Source organism: Marmota flaviventris, chromosome 13 (assembly GCF_047511675.1).
Source record: "Marmota flaviventris isolate mMarFla1 chromosome 13, mMarFla1.hap1, whole genome shotgun sequence".
Lineage (NCBI taxonomy): Eukaryota > Metazoa > Chordata > Mammalia > Rodentia > Sciuridae > Marmota > Marmota flaviventris.
The window spans coordinates 21,277,292-21,295,006 of record NC_092510.1 but is presented as its reverse complement, the minus strand read 5'-3'; the positions used below and the strand labels follow the sequence as shown (position 1 = coordinate 21,295,006).

General features: G+C 35.7%; 1 protein-coding gene across 2 annotated transcripts in view; it reads right to left on the bottom strand.

The window, feature by feature from the left end:
- The window catches only part of Kif27 (kinesin family member 27), an 82,370-nt gene that overhangs the window by 53,588 nt on the left and 11,067 nt on the right, over positions 1 to 17,715 (bottom strand). The window contains exons 3-5 of one of the 2 annotated variants that reach the window (XM_027955618.3): positions 14,621 to 14,821; positions 10,592 to 11,550; positions 6,667 to 6,810 (exon numbers count right to left, since the gene is read on the bottom strand). In XM_027955618.3, coding sequence (XP_027811419.2) covers positions 6,667 to 6,810; positions 10,592 to 11,550; positions 14,621 to 14,821 — 1,304 coding nt within the window. The remainder of the gene's footprint in view (positions 1 to 6,666; positions 6,811 to 10,591; positions 11,551 to 14,620; positions 14,822 to 17,715) is intronic. The other variant, XM_071600532.1, reaches the window with a different exon arrangement.

Genomic DNA, 17,715 nt, shown 5'->3' with positions numbered 1-17,715 from the left:
GGAAAATATAGGCCAATCTCACTTGTGAGCCTAGACACAGAAATCCTAAAAAATATATATATTAGTAAACCAAATATAGCACAATAGTGCAGAAAAGAGCTGACAGTAAACTTGACTGTTATCCTTTCAAAAATCAGCTACAAGGTTGTCAGGTGTCTGAGAACTTAGATTTGGGGAGGGTTCCTTGCCATGTTCCTCTCTACTAAAACACTCAGGGGTCACTCCAGGGGAACTGGACTGCATGAAATAACCACACAAGAGACAGAAATACCTTTTATTTGGGAGTACTGTGACAGCTCCTCTGACCTTAAGGGTCCGCAGAGAGAGCGAGCTTGTGCTGACCCCTTTTATTGAGTAGAAGCCATTCAAAATGAGGCAAAGGGTCAGGTTTCAAGGTGCTGAGTCTAGCTTCATGTGATATCCGCTGTCAGCAGGTTGACTGACATCTAGGAAGGCCACACCCAGAGTAAGAGAAGGGCACAAGGGGCTGGGGTTGTAGCTCAGCGGTAGAGTGCTCGCCTAGCACTTGTGAGGCCCTGGGTTTGATCCTCAGCACCACATAAAAATAAATAAATAAAATAAAGGGATTGTGTCCAAAAACACCTAAAAAATAAATATTAAAAAAAAAAAAAAGAGAGAAGGGCACACATTCTATCCCAAATAGGGCAAGAGGGTAATATCACAAAGGAACAGGTGAGCATAGCTCGACCCATGGGGCTGCATGAAGACACATTTGGCTGCATTTTTACTACTCTCAAGATCAGGGCTACCATCTACAGCCACTTAAAAGTAGCCAGATCATCAGGGATGACTGACAGTGCCTCAAACGGATCAGGAGAGGAAAACGCTGGTCAGATGACATGGCGGCCTCCCACAGTTCCTAACTGATAACAATAGCTCATCATGCTCAAACTGTACAAGCAATGTGTTTTACACTGAACACCTGCTTTCCTTCTAGTAGTCTGTTCTAGATAGAAGGCACCTTTATGACCAGCCCTCAAGAAAATCATAGCCAAAGTCTCTCCTGAGTTTCCCTGACACAAACTTTTCACAGGTTGTCACAACTCATATATATACCCTGCAAATGGAAACCAAAAATAAAGAGGGGTTGGACTCTTCTCTCTCACCATATCAACAATCAACTAAAAAAATGGATGAAAGACTTACAATCTGACACTGCTAGAAAAATTTCAGGGAAAAGCAAAAACTTACAAATGGGATTATAACAAACTAAAATGTTTCTGCACAACAAAGGAATCAATCAACAGAGTAAAGGACAACCTACATAATGGGAGAAAATATATGCAAATTATTTATCCAATAAGGGACAGATTCCAAAATTTATAAAGAACTTAAATGACTCAACAGCATAATACTAAAAATATTTTAAAATGAACAAATGATCTGAATAGCCATTGCCCAGAAGAATATATACAAATGGCCAACAGAAATATGAAAAAATGCCCAAGGAGACTACTTATCAAGGAAATGCAAAACAAAACCATAATGAGATATCATCTTAGCTCAATGAGAATAGCTATTATCAAAAAGAACACAGCCAGGTTTGGTGGGACATGCCTATAATCCCAGCAGCTCAGGAGCCCAGGACAGGAGGATTCCTAGTTCAAAGCCAGCCTCAGCAATGGTGAGGTGCTAAGCAATTCAGTGAGACCCTGTCTCTAAATAAAATACAAAGCAGGGTTGGGAATGTGGCTCAGTGGTTGAGTACCCCTGAGTTCAATCCCCAGTACCCTGTCCCCCACCCAAAAAAGGAAAAACACAACAAAATAAAACAAATGCTAGGGAAGATGCAGAGAAAGGAGAACTTTCATACACTGTCAGTAGGAACATAAATTAGTACAGCTACTATGGAAAACAATATGGAGATTCTGAAAAAAAAAAAAAACTAGAAATAGGATTATCATATAATCCAGCAATCTCACTATGGGGTATATTTCCAAAAGAACTGAAATTAGTAAGTCAAAGAACCATCTGCAATGTCATGTTTACTGCAGCACTATTCATAAGAGCCAAGATATTCCATTATCATAGGTATCCATCAATAGATAAATGGATAAAGAAAATGTGGTATACATGCACAATGAAATATTATTTAGTTATAAAAAAGAATGACATTTTATCATTTACAGCAACATGGATGGAACTGGAGGGCTGTATGTTAAGTGAAATAATTCGGGCACAGAAAGACATAACTGTATGTGGAAGTTTAGTTGCCACCAGAGTCTAGGGAGGATTTGGGAAAGAAAAATGCATAGATGATAAATGTACACAAGGGTGCAACTGAACAGAGAAATAACTTCTAATGTTCTATGGCACAGTATGACAAATATGGCTTATGCTTCAATGAGTATTTCGAAATAGCCAGTATACAATCAGGGTGATATACAGAATTTAAACAGATCAATTTCAAGTGACGAAATAGCAGATGTCATCAAAAGTCTACCAACCAAGAAAAGCCCAGGACCAGATGGATATATAGCCGAGTTCTACAAGACCTTTAAAGAAAAACTAATGCCAATACTCTCCAATTTATTTCAGGAAATAGAAAAAGAGGCAGCATTTCCAAACTCATTCTATGAGGCCAATATCACTCCAAAACTAGGCAAAGACACATCAAAAAAAGAAAACTTCAGACCAATATCTCTAAAGAATATAGATGCAAAAATACTCAATAAAATTCTGGCAAATTGAATACAAAAACATATCAAAAAGATTGTGCATCATGATTAATTGGGATTCCTCCCAGGGATGCAAGATTGGTTCAACATACAGATATCAATAAATGTAATTCATCACATCAATAGACTTAAAGATAAGAATCATATGATCATCTCAATAGACACAGAAAAAGCATTTGACAAAATACAGCACCCCTTTATGTTCAAAACACTAGAAAAACTTGGGATAACAGGAACATATGTCAACATCCTAAAGGCTATCTACGCTAAGCCCCAGGCCAACATCATTCAAAATGGAGAAAAATCGAAAGCATTCCCTGTAAAAACTGGAACAAGACAGGGATGCCCTCTTTCACCACTTTCATTTAACATAGTTCTTGAAACACTGGCCAGACCAATTAGATAGACAAAAGAATTAAATCAAAGGCATTTCTCTATATCAGTGACAAATCCTCAGAAAGGAAAATGAGGAAAACTACCCCATTCTCAATAGCCTCAAAAAAAAAAAAAAAAAAAAAAAAACACTTGGGAATCAACTTAACAAAAGAGGTGAAAGATCTATACAATGAAAACTACAGAACCCTAAAGAAAGAAATCAAAGAAGACCTTAGAAGATGGAAATATCTACCTTGCTCTTGGATAGGCAGAATTAATATTATCAAAATGACCATACTACCAAAAACATTATACAGATTTAATGCAATTCCAATCAGAATCCCAATGACATTCTTCATAGAAGTAGAAAAAGCAGTCATGAAATTCATCTGGAAAAATAAGAGACCGGAATAGCTAAAGCAATCCTTAGCAGGAAGAGTGAAGCAGGTGGCATCACTATACCAGATCTTAAACTATACTACAGAGCAATAGTAACAAAAACAGCATGATATTGGCACCAAATTAGACTGGTAGACCAATGGTACAGAATAGAGGACACAGAGACTAACCCAAAAAATTACAATGATCTTTTATTAGACAATGGTGCCAAGAACATACATTGGAGAAAAGATAGCCTCTTCAACAAATGTGCTGGGAAAACTGGAAATCCATATGCAACAAAATGAGATTAAACCCCTATCTCTCACCATGCACAAAACTCAACTCAAAATGGATCAAGGACTTAAGAATAAAACCAGAGACCCTGCATCTAATAGAAGAAAAAGTAGGCCCTAATCTCCATCAGGTGGGATTAGGCCCCGACTTCCTTAATAAGACTCCTGTGGAACAAGAATTAAAATCAAGAATCAATAAATAAATGGGATGGACTCAAACTAAAAAGTTTCTTCTGAGCAAAAGAAACAATCTGTGAGGTAAATAGAGAGCCTACATCTTGGGAGAAAATCTTTACCCTTCACACATCAGATAGAGCACTAAAAACTAGGGTACATAAAGAACTCAAAAAGCTAAACACCAAAAAAAAAAAAACAAAATACAAATAACTCAATCAATAAATGGGCCAAGGACCTGAAGAGACACTTCTCAGAAGATGATGTACAATCAATTAACAAATACATGAAAAAATGTTAATCATCACTACCAATTAGATAAATGCAAATTAAAACCACTCTAAGATTTCATCTCACTCCAGTCAGAATGGCAGCTATTATGAATACAAACAACAATAAGTGTTGGTGAGGACGTGGGGGAAAAGGTACACTCATACACTGCTGGTGGGACTGCAAATTGGTGCAGCCAATATGGAAAGCAGTATGAAGATTTCTTGGAAAATTGGGAATGGAACCATCATTTACCTCTCCTCGGTCTATACCTAAAGGACTTAAAAACAGCATTCTATAGGGACACAGCCAAATCAATGTTTATTGCAGCACCATTCACAATAGCTAAACTGTGGAATCAACCTAGATGCCCTTCAATAGATGAATAGATAAGAAAAAGTGTGGCACATACAAAGAATATTATTCAGCAATAAAAAGAGAATAAAATCATGGCATTTGCAGGTAAATGGATGGAGTTAGATAAGATAATGCTAAGTGAGGTCAGCCAAACCCAAAAAACAAATGCCAGACGTTTTCTTTGATATAAGGAGTTTGATTCATAGTGGGATCATGGAGGAATAGATGAACTCTAGATAGGGTGGAGGGGTTGGAGGGGAAGGGAGGGAGCATGGGGTAATTAATGATGGTGGAATGTGATGATTATTACTATCCAAAATACATGTATGAAGACATGAATTGGTGTGAATATACTATATATACAATCAGAGATATGAAAAATTGTGCTCTATATATGTAATAAGAATTGTAATGCATTCTGCTGTCATATATAAATAAAGAAATTACATATGTCTGAGGTGATAAATATACTAACTTTTCTCATTTGATAAAATATGTGCAATTACTGTGTGTCAATTTTGTAAAAAATTCTAAGTGCAGCACAGTGGAACATGCCTGTAATCCTCGGGAAGCTGAGGCAGGAGAATAGTAATTTTGAAGCTAGCCTTGGCAACTTAGCAATATCTAGTCTCAAAATAAAAAATGAAAAGGGCCAGGGATGTGACTCAGTGGCAGAGCACCACTGGGTGCAACCAATATCAAGAAAAAAAAAATAATTCTAATGTTTTATAGTACAGTAGGGTAACTATAGTTTATAGTTATACAGTTATAATATTCTAGTTTATGTATACAACAATCTAGTATGTTTTATAAAGTCTACAACACTCTAGCATATATGTTTTATAAGACTAGAGGAAAGGGGTTAAAAAGGTCCAAATGTTAGATGGAAATGCTAATTACCCTAATTTAATCATTACACACTGTATGTACTGGATTATCACATTATACACCACAAATACATGCAAACATAATTACACAATTAGAAGGGTTAAAAATAACACAAAAATAAAATAATATTAAAATCAAAATCTAATTTGTATTGGATCAGATTATTTCTTAGGGCACTAATTATTTTACTGATAGGAAACTAAAGGCTTTAAATGATATTAACTATTTGTGGGGATGGTTAGAGAGTGACTGCCAAGGTTCATACTCAGTATTAAACTGCGCACATATCTATGTTAATGATAGGAACGGAATATGGAAGATTTAACCAAAGTTAAAGAGCAAATCACTGCTGGTCTTTTTGGTTCATGCCTGGCTGAGGCAGGAGGACCACAAGTTTGAGGCTAGCCTTGGCAACTTAGGAAGACCCTGTCTCAAAATTTTAAAAATTAAAAAAAAAAAAAAGAGCTGGGATGTGGCATCTTAATAGTGTACCCTTGGGTCAATTACCCAGTACTAAAAAAAAAAAAAAAAAAAAAGAACAAATCATCCATAGGTAAAAAGATACTCTAGTAAATTAAAAAGTTTAAATTATACGTTTATCTTTCAGATCTTTTGTGTTTGGTTTGGTGGTGTTGAGGACTGGTCTCTGGTGTTCAGAGACCAGGCAAGCACTCTACCACTGAGCAACATCCCAGCCCTATCTTCCAACTCTTAATATCATGTTACCTAGTACCTTTGTAAACAACTGGAGGAGAAATATGGAGAAAAGATAATTATAATATAATTTGTAAATTAAGTCCTTGGATATTGATATTATCTTTATATTTGTGAAACAGAAGTCTCACTAACAATAAAAAGGTTTTCCCCTTGCTAGGGGCAGTGGCACATGCCTGTAATCCAAGCAGCTTGGGAGGCTGAGGCAGGAGGATCTCAAGTTCAAAGCCAGCCTCAGCAATGGCAAGGTACTAGGCAACTCAATGAGACCCTGTCTCTAAATAAAATACAAAATAGGGCTGGAGATGTAGCTCAGTGGTTGAGTGCCCCTGAATTCAATCCTCAGTACCAAAAAAAAAAAAAAGAATCCTTAAGCAGATTAAGGGGGAAACCTATAATTCTTTCAGTATAGAACTCTTCAACTGAAATATCCTTTTGGAAATGAACCCACTTACACTTAAAAGCTATTAGTTAAGTATTACATCTACTGAGCTAAATATATTAAGAAACCCTACCTGTAACCTATTCACTTTTTGAGCTTCTTTCAAAGAAACAACATGTCCTTTGTTTTCCTGTACCATCATTTGCACTTGATCCTTTAGTTCCTTCACCTCCAGTTCCTTCTGATTAAATACTACTTCATCAGCAGCAAGAGCACACTGGGAAGGAAAGAAGGCACATGTGATATTCACCACAGAAAATACTCAGGAGAACCTATATAATACCACAAAAATCATGATTTAATGACAGCTTGACAATGTCTCTTAAGTTCGTCTTATCCTTTTCATTTTGATTTTTTTCTGGTTTCTAAGAAAGACAGAAACAGTTGAGGGACCTATCATAGTTGTAACATAGGAATTAACTACTATGAAGACAGAAATTTTTATTTCCTGCATATGAAAACTATTTATCTAGTTTAATTAAATAGTTACCTAGGTTCTAGAGAACATTTTACAAGTCTGCAAGAATTATTGTGAGATTTTAATGTGGGTTTTTAAAAATCAAAGAGTTCTTATTTTCCAAACTGACCTACAGAGTTTAAGAACATATTTGGACATTTAAATAAAGTATATTTGCAGATTTTGTATTCTTTCACTATTAAGAGATATATTTTGAAGCCTCAAAAGATGGTTAAGCAGTTTTAGTACTTTGTTTCTGATGAAACTAGTCTGTTTTAAAGTAAACTTGGATTATGCAAATAATAATTATTGAATAATCTTTAAGTTAAACAGAAAATTATTTGCCAAGGGCCTACTTCATGCCAGATACTGACTCTCTCCTTTGTGTGTATATGCATGTATGTATTATATATATATATATTTGGGGGGCGGGTACTGGAAATTGAACCCAGGTGCACTTTAGCACTAAGCTACAATCCCAGCCCTTTTAATTTTTATTTTGAGACAGGGCCTTGCTAAATTGCTTAGGGCCTCATTAAGTTGCTGAGGCTGGCCTCAAACTTCCTATCCTCTTATCTCAGCCTCCCAAGTTGCTAGGACTACAGAAGTGCACCATCACAGCTGGCTCCCCTGCTTAGTATTTTAAAAATTTCAGTGAGTAGACACGATTCCTTTACATTTAAGAAACTAAGACTCAGTGAGATTAAATCTCTTTCCAAGATGATACAGTGTATCCAAACCCCTGAGATTAAATTCTAGGGATCTATTTCTTCTTTTTTTTTTTTTTTTGGGGGGGGACGTGCAGGAGATTGAACCCAGGGGCACTTAACCACTGAGCCACATCCCCAGCCCTTTTTTATATATTTTTTTAAATTAGAGACAGGGTATTACTGAGTTGCTTAGGGCCTTGCTAAATTGCTGAGACTAGCTTTGAACTCATGATCCTCCTGCCTCAGCCTCCTGAGCTGCTGGGAATATAGGCAGGAACCACAGAGCCTGGTGTCCCACCTCCCTTTCTTTTGGTACCAGAGATTAGACTCAGGAGCACTAAACCACTGAGCCACATCCCTAGCCCTACTGTGTATTTTATTTAGAGACAGAGTCTCACTGAGTTGCTTAGTACCTCACTTTTGCTGAGGCTGGCTTTCAACTCGTACTCCTCCTATCTCAGCCTCCCAAGGTGCTGGGATTACAGGCATGGACCACCACACGTGGCTCCTATTTCTTTTTTGAGACACACATACACATACACATACACACACACACACACACACACAAAAAAAAAAAATACACTCATTCGTATTCTAACTTTCCTTCATAGGAATGTTCTTTCTACAAGGTGACAGGTATAGTCAAGAATGAGTAGTTCATTTACAAAAATACTGCTCTCTTTACAAAAAAGATTTAATCAATAAAATGTAGATGTTTGCAGTATGTGTATGACTCATCCAGAGGTGACACAGCAGTGGATGGGCTCCTGTACTGGGAACCCTGGTCCAAAGCCAGCCTTGATTTTTATCACAGCTTCATAGCAGGACTCTAGGCAAGTCCCTTCTTTTCTGTTTGGGATTCTTCACCAAATTAGGAGGGGAAGTGATGCTGATTATCCTTATAATGCTTTATGGCTGCATAACCTATAGTTACATCTGTAAATTAAGATATAATTCTCATTAGTTAATATCTTCTTTCTGGAGGCAACTAATTGAGAAATTTAAAATGTAACTTCTAGTTTGGTATATTTAAGTACAAATTATTTATAACTTAGTTTTATTTGGTTTATTATTTATTTAAAAAGTTTTTATCTGTTCAAAATATGTACCTTCACATACTATTCTTTTTTAAAAAAATATTTATTTTTCAGCTGTAGTTGGACATAATATCTTTGTTTTATTTATTTATTTTTATGTGGTGCTGAGGATCGAACTCAGGGCTTTGTGAGCGCTCAACTACTGAGCCACAACCCTAGCCCATACATACTATTCTTATATCCAAAATTTGGAATAAAAAAATTCCTTTAAGAGGTATTTATAAGGAGGTAGAGTATTCTAATAATTGACTAATGGTGAAAAATCAGACTGCAATACTATCTGGCAGCTTCTAAAAAGGAGATGATGATCTCAAAATGATGCTTACTTTCCTCACAATAATCTGGCTAATACTGCATCTGTGAAATGGTCTACAATCTTATGTTAGCCAAGAATTTTTAAAATGAAGCACTTACCTGCTTGCCTAATAGACTCAAGAAGCAGGACTGAGAAGAGAAAATATTCCTGCTTCTTCTCATGCAGAGCATGCCTCACCTTGTTACCTTGGCTAGCAATCTCCTTAAGCAGTCCACCTTACCAAGCTGCCCTCACAATAACCTTTGGGATGTTTCCCTACATATGTCTATAAATCTCATCCCTTAGCTCGCCACTGTTAAACTCCCTAGGCACAAAGACAGGAAAAGTAAATTAGAAGAGATATTTATTGAGCCTTACAAAATGGAACATATTCATAAACATTCCTGCTGCATATTGAAGGGTAACAGCTGTCTATGGAAAAAGCACCTGTGCAGCTGAATTTTAAGTAGAACTAACAACTTTCTTCATACAGTACTATTTTTCCCATAAAGAATGACAAACTAGGGCTAGGGTTGTGGCTCAGCCGTAGAGAGCTCACTTAGCACATGTGAGGCCCTGGGTTCAATCCTCAGCACCACATAAAAATAAATAAATAAAATAAAGGTACTGTGTCCAACTACAACTAAAAAAAGAATGACTAACTATAACCCCAGGCTAAGGCAGAAGGATTCCAAGTCCCAAGCTAGCCTCAGCAACTTAGTAGGCCTAAGAAACTTAGCAAGACCCTGTCTCAAAATAATAAAAAGGGCTGAGGATGTCTGTGGCTCAGTGGTTAAGTACCCCTGGGTTCAATCCCTAGTATCAAAAAAAGAATGACAATCTAAGGTTATCCAGACTTGAATATGTTGGCAGTCATATTCTTGAAAATAAGAACCTCTCATTTTAAGAAATCCATCAATATTTGTTACAAATAAAGCCTGAATTTCAGGAAAAAAAAATCAGAATTTTGGAAAACGCTTCTTCCACTAAGAGCTTCTAATTCTTAACAACTTTGTTAATGAGATCACTGATGATATTAAAGATTTATTTTCCAAATAACCAGTGAATGATGATTCAAAATCGTGTGCATATAAAAGATCCATTCAAAGGATTAGAAAAAAATAAGTAGGTTTTAGTGTGTATATATATATATATATATATATATATATATATATATATATTAATATGACAAAACAGTGCTAAACCCACATTGCAAATAAACACGAGAAATTTCTATTTTGCTTTGAATTTTGATGCAATATCAAATAACTTTCAAAATTACCTGAAAAAGTTATTAAAATACAACCCCCTTCCAACTACAAATCTATATAAGACTGGATTTTCCTAATAATTTCAGCAAAAAAATGCTAAGGCACATATGAAAATCCAACTATCTTCTATAAAGGTAGATGTTAAAAGACATTTCCAAAATAGAGTACCTGATATTTTTTAAGCTCTCTCTTCAGCTGGAGAACTGTGATATGCTGTGGTCCTCCTTCCAGGTTTCCAATTCCTTGGTTTTCTTGAAATGAGGTGAGGACAGCCTTCCTGACCTCCTGAGTCATGTTAAACCAGTCCTGCAATTTGTGTTGCTGCTTTTGGTTTAGTCTGACTGCATCTTTTAAGTCCATCAGGAAGGTAAAGGCTTCCTCTATACAATTTTGGTAACCCAGGCATTCTCCTTTTAACTGAGTTACTTGCTCCTCAAGAGAATGGATCCTGTTTTTATCAGGATTGCCCTCTCGCGGGATCTGGCTAGTTTGGCTGATACTACTCTGATGGCTTTGCAATGCTTCTCGAAGCAATTTAATCTCAAATTCCATTTCATCTATACGGTCTGATTCAGGGCTAAAGTTTAAAGTGGGTTTGTTTCTAATATTCCGTGCTCTGTTGGCATATTTCAGAGAATTTAAGGACTCATCAAAATCCAAGGAAGATGGACTGACACACGTTATCATGACAGTCTTGGCATTGCCTCCCAGGGAATCTTTCAAAAGCCGAGTAATTTTAGCATCCCTGTATGGAATATGTGAACTCTTCCTACGTGGGTCCCCAAGGGCACTTATTACATTTCCTAAAGCCAGCAACCCACTGTTGATCTGAATGGATTCTTTGAACCGTTCACCAGTATTCCCTGTTTTGGTTACTCTTTCCGATCCAGCCAAATCTACAAAATGGAACTTTGAGATAATATGCCGATGGGAATACCATGATCCATCTTCTGATGCCTCCATAGTTTTCTCAACTTGACAAATGCTGATTGTAAAAATTGCATGTGATCTACTGGAGTGCTCATTCATCTGGGTGGTACCTGTATGTCTGGCTGCATTCCCCATCTCTAGAAGACTCATTACTTCATCCACACTCTCCACGTGGCATTCCTTGGCCCCAACAATCACTTGAAATAGCAACAGCAAGATTTCATCAAAGTCCATATAATTAAACTAACCACACAACACTTATCATTTGTGAAACAGCTCAGCTAAAATATTTCATTAAAAATAAAAAAATTTCAAATAGTAACATCAATAACATCATTAAACAATTTCAGAAAATCTCCCAAAGGACTCATTTTAGCAGACAGCACTCAGTTTAATATTTAAACTGTACAAGATATAATTTTTTTAGGGGCTGGGGTTGTGGCTCAATGGTAGAATGCTCGCCTAACATGCATGAGGCACTGGGTTCGATCCTGAGCACCACATAAAAATAAAATAAAGGTATTGTGTCTACCTACAACTAAAAAGAATTTAAAAAAAAAAAAAAAAAAGCCTCCCAACTGATACTAATTGTCCTGTATACAGTACCTCTGAGTTCAATCAGTATAAAGTACCTCTGAGTTCAATCTCCAGGACCAAAAAAAAAAAAAAAAAAAAAGAAAGAAAGAAGAAAGTACTAAAGAAAAAAAATAAACAGAAAAGTACTATAAAGAAATTTGTCAAACAAATGCATTTTTGGTTGTGAATGGGCCATTAAACAAGATATAGCAATTTATTTTAAGATTGTTTGTACATCCTTCCAAACCTTTGCAGGAATGATATCAGCTGTGAAATATTTTAATCATTAAATTATTACAAGTAGTATAGCATATACTTCTATGTTGTTTAATGCTTCACAATTAGTATATATTATTTTTGTGATTTTTTTGATAAAGGAAAACATTCAATAATTCTGTTCCATATGATAAAGAAGTTCAAAACATCAGTCTGAATTCTCTTCAGACAAGAGAAATTATAGTGATTTACCTAATAAGATCATAAACTACCATGTTTACTTTTTTCTGAAAAATAAGACAAAAACCATATTCTTCAGACATCTAAAAACACCAGGACTGCCAGGATGGATCTATAAAGAGGTAAGATCTAAAGTCCCCTACAGATTGCTATTTGAATGATAATGCCCATCTTCCTTTCCTAAGCACTAGGAAGTCAACAAGAGGCCCATGGTGACCAAGAACATGAACAGGTCGAAGCACAGCCACCATTGGAGGCACCTTACTAAGCATACCAGTTCATGCAGGACAGGATCTGAAAGGTGTGTGGCTGTGCCCACTATGGGCATCATGCCATGGAGCTATTCAAGATCTCCAAGGGCAATTGGGCCCTCAAGTTTGTCAAGAAAAGGATGGGGACACATCCACCACGTTAAAAAGAAGCAAGAGGAGCTAAGCAATGTCCTCCGTGAGGAAAGCAGCTGCCAAGAAGGACTGAACCCCATTTTCTCAATAAACCTTTACAGGAAAAAAACAAACCAAAAAACCCATTCGTTGCAATGTTATTAATAATAGTTATAACCTGGAAACAGCCTAAATGGCCAACAATGGAACACTACTTAAATAAAACATGATAACACATTCATAAGACAAATTACCACAGGACCACAGAATCATAAGTTTCAAAACTATTTAATGACATGTGAAAATGCATATAAATATTAAATAAAAGTAAAATGCAAAAACTATAAGAGGTGGGTGGTGCAAGTATACACTTAAAAAAAATTACACGTTTCCAGAAAAATAAATCTAGAAGGAAACATACCAAAGAGAAGTTGTAAACTGGAGGTGTAGCTTTGTGGTAGAGTACTTGTTTAGCATGTGAGGCCCAGGGTTGGATCCCCAAAGACAGACAGACACACAGACACACAGACACACACACATACACACTAAAATAAATTTAAAAAGAGAGAGAGAAGGAGAGAAGAGAGAGAAAGTTGCTATTTCTAGGTTCTGGGATCAAAGACAATCTTTAGTTTTCTTCCCTATAGTTTTCTGTTTTGAAAATGTACTATAATGAAAATACTAGCTTTTAAATCAGAAAAACAAAAGTCATTATTTTTTTAACTACTTGTATTTTGAACCGGGCATAGTGGTACACAACTGTATTCCCAGCAACTCAGGGGGCTAAGGCAGGAAAATCAAGAGTTCAAAGTCAGCTTCAGCAACTTAGTGAGACCCTAAGCAACTTAGTGAGACCCTGTCTCTAAATATTTTTTTTAAAGGGCTGGGGATGTGGCTCAGTGGTTAAGTGCCCTTGGGTTCGATCTCTGGTTTAAAAAAACAAACAAACAAAAAAAAAAAAACTTGCATTTTGACCCTACCATTGTAATCTTCGATTTCCAAACAATTTTTTATTAATTACTGAAGTTAAAAAGGTTGCTAGCACAGAAAGGCAGACATTGAAAAGCATAACAAAAGATGGTAAATGTCAATATAAAGAAGTAAAAACATAAAAAATATAAACTCTAAACTTAAAAAAAGAAATAGGAATGCTGGAACAAAAATTTGAAAATTTAAGAGAAAGAAAGGAGAGTTTTGGATCAGCCTGGATGAATACCTAAAGTAAAAGTCATCCCCAATCTCTGGGGAAAATATACAAAAATAATTGTAGCTGATATCACAGTCACACTTGAGTTCAATTCAGAGGAAGGCAATTATAGGAAATCACTATCATGAACTAGAAATTAATCAGAAGAACTACTTTTTCACCTGAGTATTTACGTAAAATTAATAATCAAAAGATTAATAATCAATAAGCTATTCAACTTAAAAGTAAAAACAAGGGGCTATGAGTATAACTCAGTGATATAACACCTGTGTACTATGGGCAAGATGTTTGGTTTGATCCCCAGCACCCCAAATTTTAGTTAATTAATTAATAAAAAGTTAAAAATAAACTCAGGCTGGACATAGTGGTACACACCTGTTATCCCAGTTACTTAGTAGGCTGAAGCAGGAGGATCCCAAGTTTGAGGCTAACTTTAGCAACTTAGTGAGACCTTATCTCAAAATTAAAAAGGGTTGGCGATATAGCTTAATGGTAAAGCACACTTTAGTTAAATCTCCAGTGCCAAAACCAAACAAACACACAAATTCATTCTGCTTCTATCATTTGTTTCTTTGGAATATCCAGAAACTGAATAAAGCATATCTATTTGCTAATGAAGGCAATCAATTAAGTAGGCTACTTCACCTGTGTTTCCTTTTTCATCTTCTCGGATGTGAAGATCTTTCATGGATGTCTCCAATTCCAGAAGATCTCTTAGGTCTTCCTTGTATACTTCTATATAGGATACTTTTATAACAAAGTTAATGCTAGGATTTTCCGAGATGCTTTGAAATATTTCTTCAATAGCACGAGGAATGATACCCTTTTGACCCTCCACAACTGAAGCTGAAAATTTAGAAAGGAAAGTACATCTGGAACTTGAAATACAAGAAAAGCTACTATCCAAAATTTATACTTAATAAATTTTCCTACATTTTTATTGTGAAATTTTTTAAACCACAATATGATAAAATTCATAGATCAAAATATTTATATGCATCCCTTTACTCAAAATTTATTCATACATTCATTCAACAAATATTTACTTAGTACCTAATATGTACCATGCACTATTCTAGCACTCTGGACAAAACAGAGGAGAAACAAATTCCTGACCTCTTGTGAGTCTACTAAGGAGAAAGAGCAATAAAAAAGTAAATGTGCTGGGTGCGATGGTGCATGCCTGTAATTCCAGCAGCTCAGGAGGCTGAGGCAGGAGGATTGCAAGTTCAAGGCCAGCCTCAGCAACTTAGTGAAACCTTAAGCAACTCAGCAAGACCCTGTCTCAAGATAAAATAAAAAAATAAAAAGAACTGGGAATGTAGCTCAGGGATATAATGCTCCTGGGTTCAATCTTCAGTGTAAAAAAAATAAAAAGAATACATATTTATACATCCAAAGATGTTATGTAAGGATAAGTAAGTATTGCTTGTTTGAAAAAAAATCAACACAACCTAATGATCTATTAAAAGCATGCCTAGTTAACAATGGTATACCCTGCACCTCCTATAATATAGATGTCTAAGATCTATGAATAAAAGAACTTTTGGTAATATCGCCATTTTGATGATGTTAGTTCTGCCTATCCATGAACAGGGTATATTTTTCCATCTTCTAAGATCTTCTTCTATTTCTCTCTTTAGGGTTCTGTAGTTTTCATTGTATAAGTCTTTCACCTCTTTTGTTAGGTTGATTCCCAAGTATTTTATTTTTTTTGAAGATATTTTGAATGGAGTGGTTGTCCTCATTTCCATTTCAGAGGATTTGTCGCTGATATACAGGAATGCCTTTGATTTATGCGTGTTGATTTTATATCCTGCCACTTTGCTGAATTCATTTATTAGCTCTAATAGTTTCTTTGTAGAGCCTTTGGGGTCTGCTAGGTATAGAATCATATCATCTGCAAATAGTGATAATTTAAGTTCTTCTTTTCCTATTTTGATGCCTTTAATTTCTTTCGTCTGTCTAATTGCTCTGGCCAGTGTTTCGAGAACTATGTTGAACAGAAGTGGAGAGAGAGGGCATCCCTGTCTTGTTCCAGATTTTAGAGGGAATGCCTTCAGTTTTTCTAATAAATTAAACATATTTATATAAGTTTAAGACAAAAACAAAAGATGTGATAAAATATATTATTGAAAGTCCCATGAATGCTTTAGGCCACAAGTGGCATTAGTGAAACTCAAAGCAGGTAGGTACAATAGAAATGTCCATTTTGATATAAAAGATTAAATTATGTAAAAATATATTAAAAGTATGTTATATATTCCATAAATATGCCATGCCATTTTTTTTATTATTTAATTTTTAGTTTTCGGTGGACACAACAACTTTATTTTATTTTTATGTGGTGCTGAGGATCGAACCCAGCACCCCACACATGCTAGGCAAGAGCGCTACGGCATGAGCCACATTCCCAGCCTGCCATGCCATTTTTTAAATATTTTCTAGTTGTTGTTGGACACAATACCTTTATTTTATTTATTTTATGTGATGCTGAGGATCGAACCCAGAGCCTCACACATGCTAGACGAATGCTCTACCTCTGAGCCACAACCCCAGCCCCAGCCATGCCATCTTATAAACACATTATCTTCCTAATTCATCAATTCACTGTTCCTTAAATACTACATCCAAGGAAGTGGACCTTGGCTCATTAAAACTCCTTTTATATAAAGGGCTGTCCTTACCCAAATCTACCCCATCCCTGGAGTATTCACCAGTGTCCCCAATACTAGTGGGAGCCTTGGTGATAAAAATGCTGAAGCTTTTAGACAATGTAATTTCTAAAGCAGAAAAAGATGCAGGGAGGACAAAACAATACTGGCAACTGACCCCACATGAGACCAACCTATTTCATAGTTCTTTATACTAAAATCTCTTTCTATTTAGATCATTTATTACAGACTGGGTAGAATCCCAATCACTAGCATTGTTTATATTAGTAAGAATAATTTGTTTTTTAAAAAAGCACTCATATTAATCGTATTTCTTCACTCTTAGAATCTTAAGATTTATTTATTCACTTGAGAATCTACTGAGATTTTGGGGTGGGGTAGAAAGGTGAAGGGGACTTGAAAATAGAAAGGTGTAGAAATTGCAGGGAAGCAAAGCAGTCTGATGGTGACAGGATATGTATACAGGAGAGATGTAGAAAGGCCAGTTCTGCCCAAGCCTAGAAAAAGAATCCAGGAACAAGGAAGAGAACATATCAACATCATTATTTGAATCCACAACTTACACAACCTGGAACACAGATTAGTACCATAGCATTTGAGTGAACATTTATTTATGTTCCATTTTAAAAAAGGAGTTAAAGCAGCTTTACATATACCTATGACAGACATCTGTATACCAGTGTTTACAGTGGCATTATTCACAAAAGCCAAAAGGAGATTATAAACCAAGTGTTCACTGACAGAGAAATGAATAAATAACACTTAGTATATACATACAATGAGATTTATTCAGTCAAAAAGAAATGAGGTTCTGATACATACTACAATATGCTGAGAGAAGTCAGAAGCAGAAAGACAAGCATTATATGATTCTACTACTATGAAATATCTAGAATAGTCAAATATTTACAGAGATAGAAAGTAAATTGGAATTAGAGGGTAAAGGCTGAGGTATTCATTGCTTAATGGATATAGAGATAAAAATTTTTGGAAAGAGTGGTATTAACACTGTGAATATATATTTGATACCAAATACCTATGCACTTAAAAGTACAATTAAAAGTA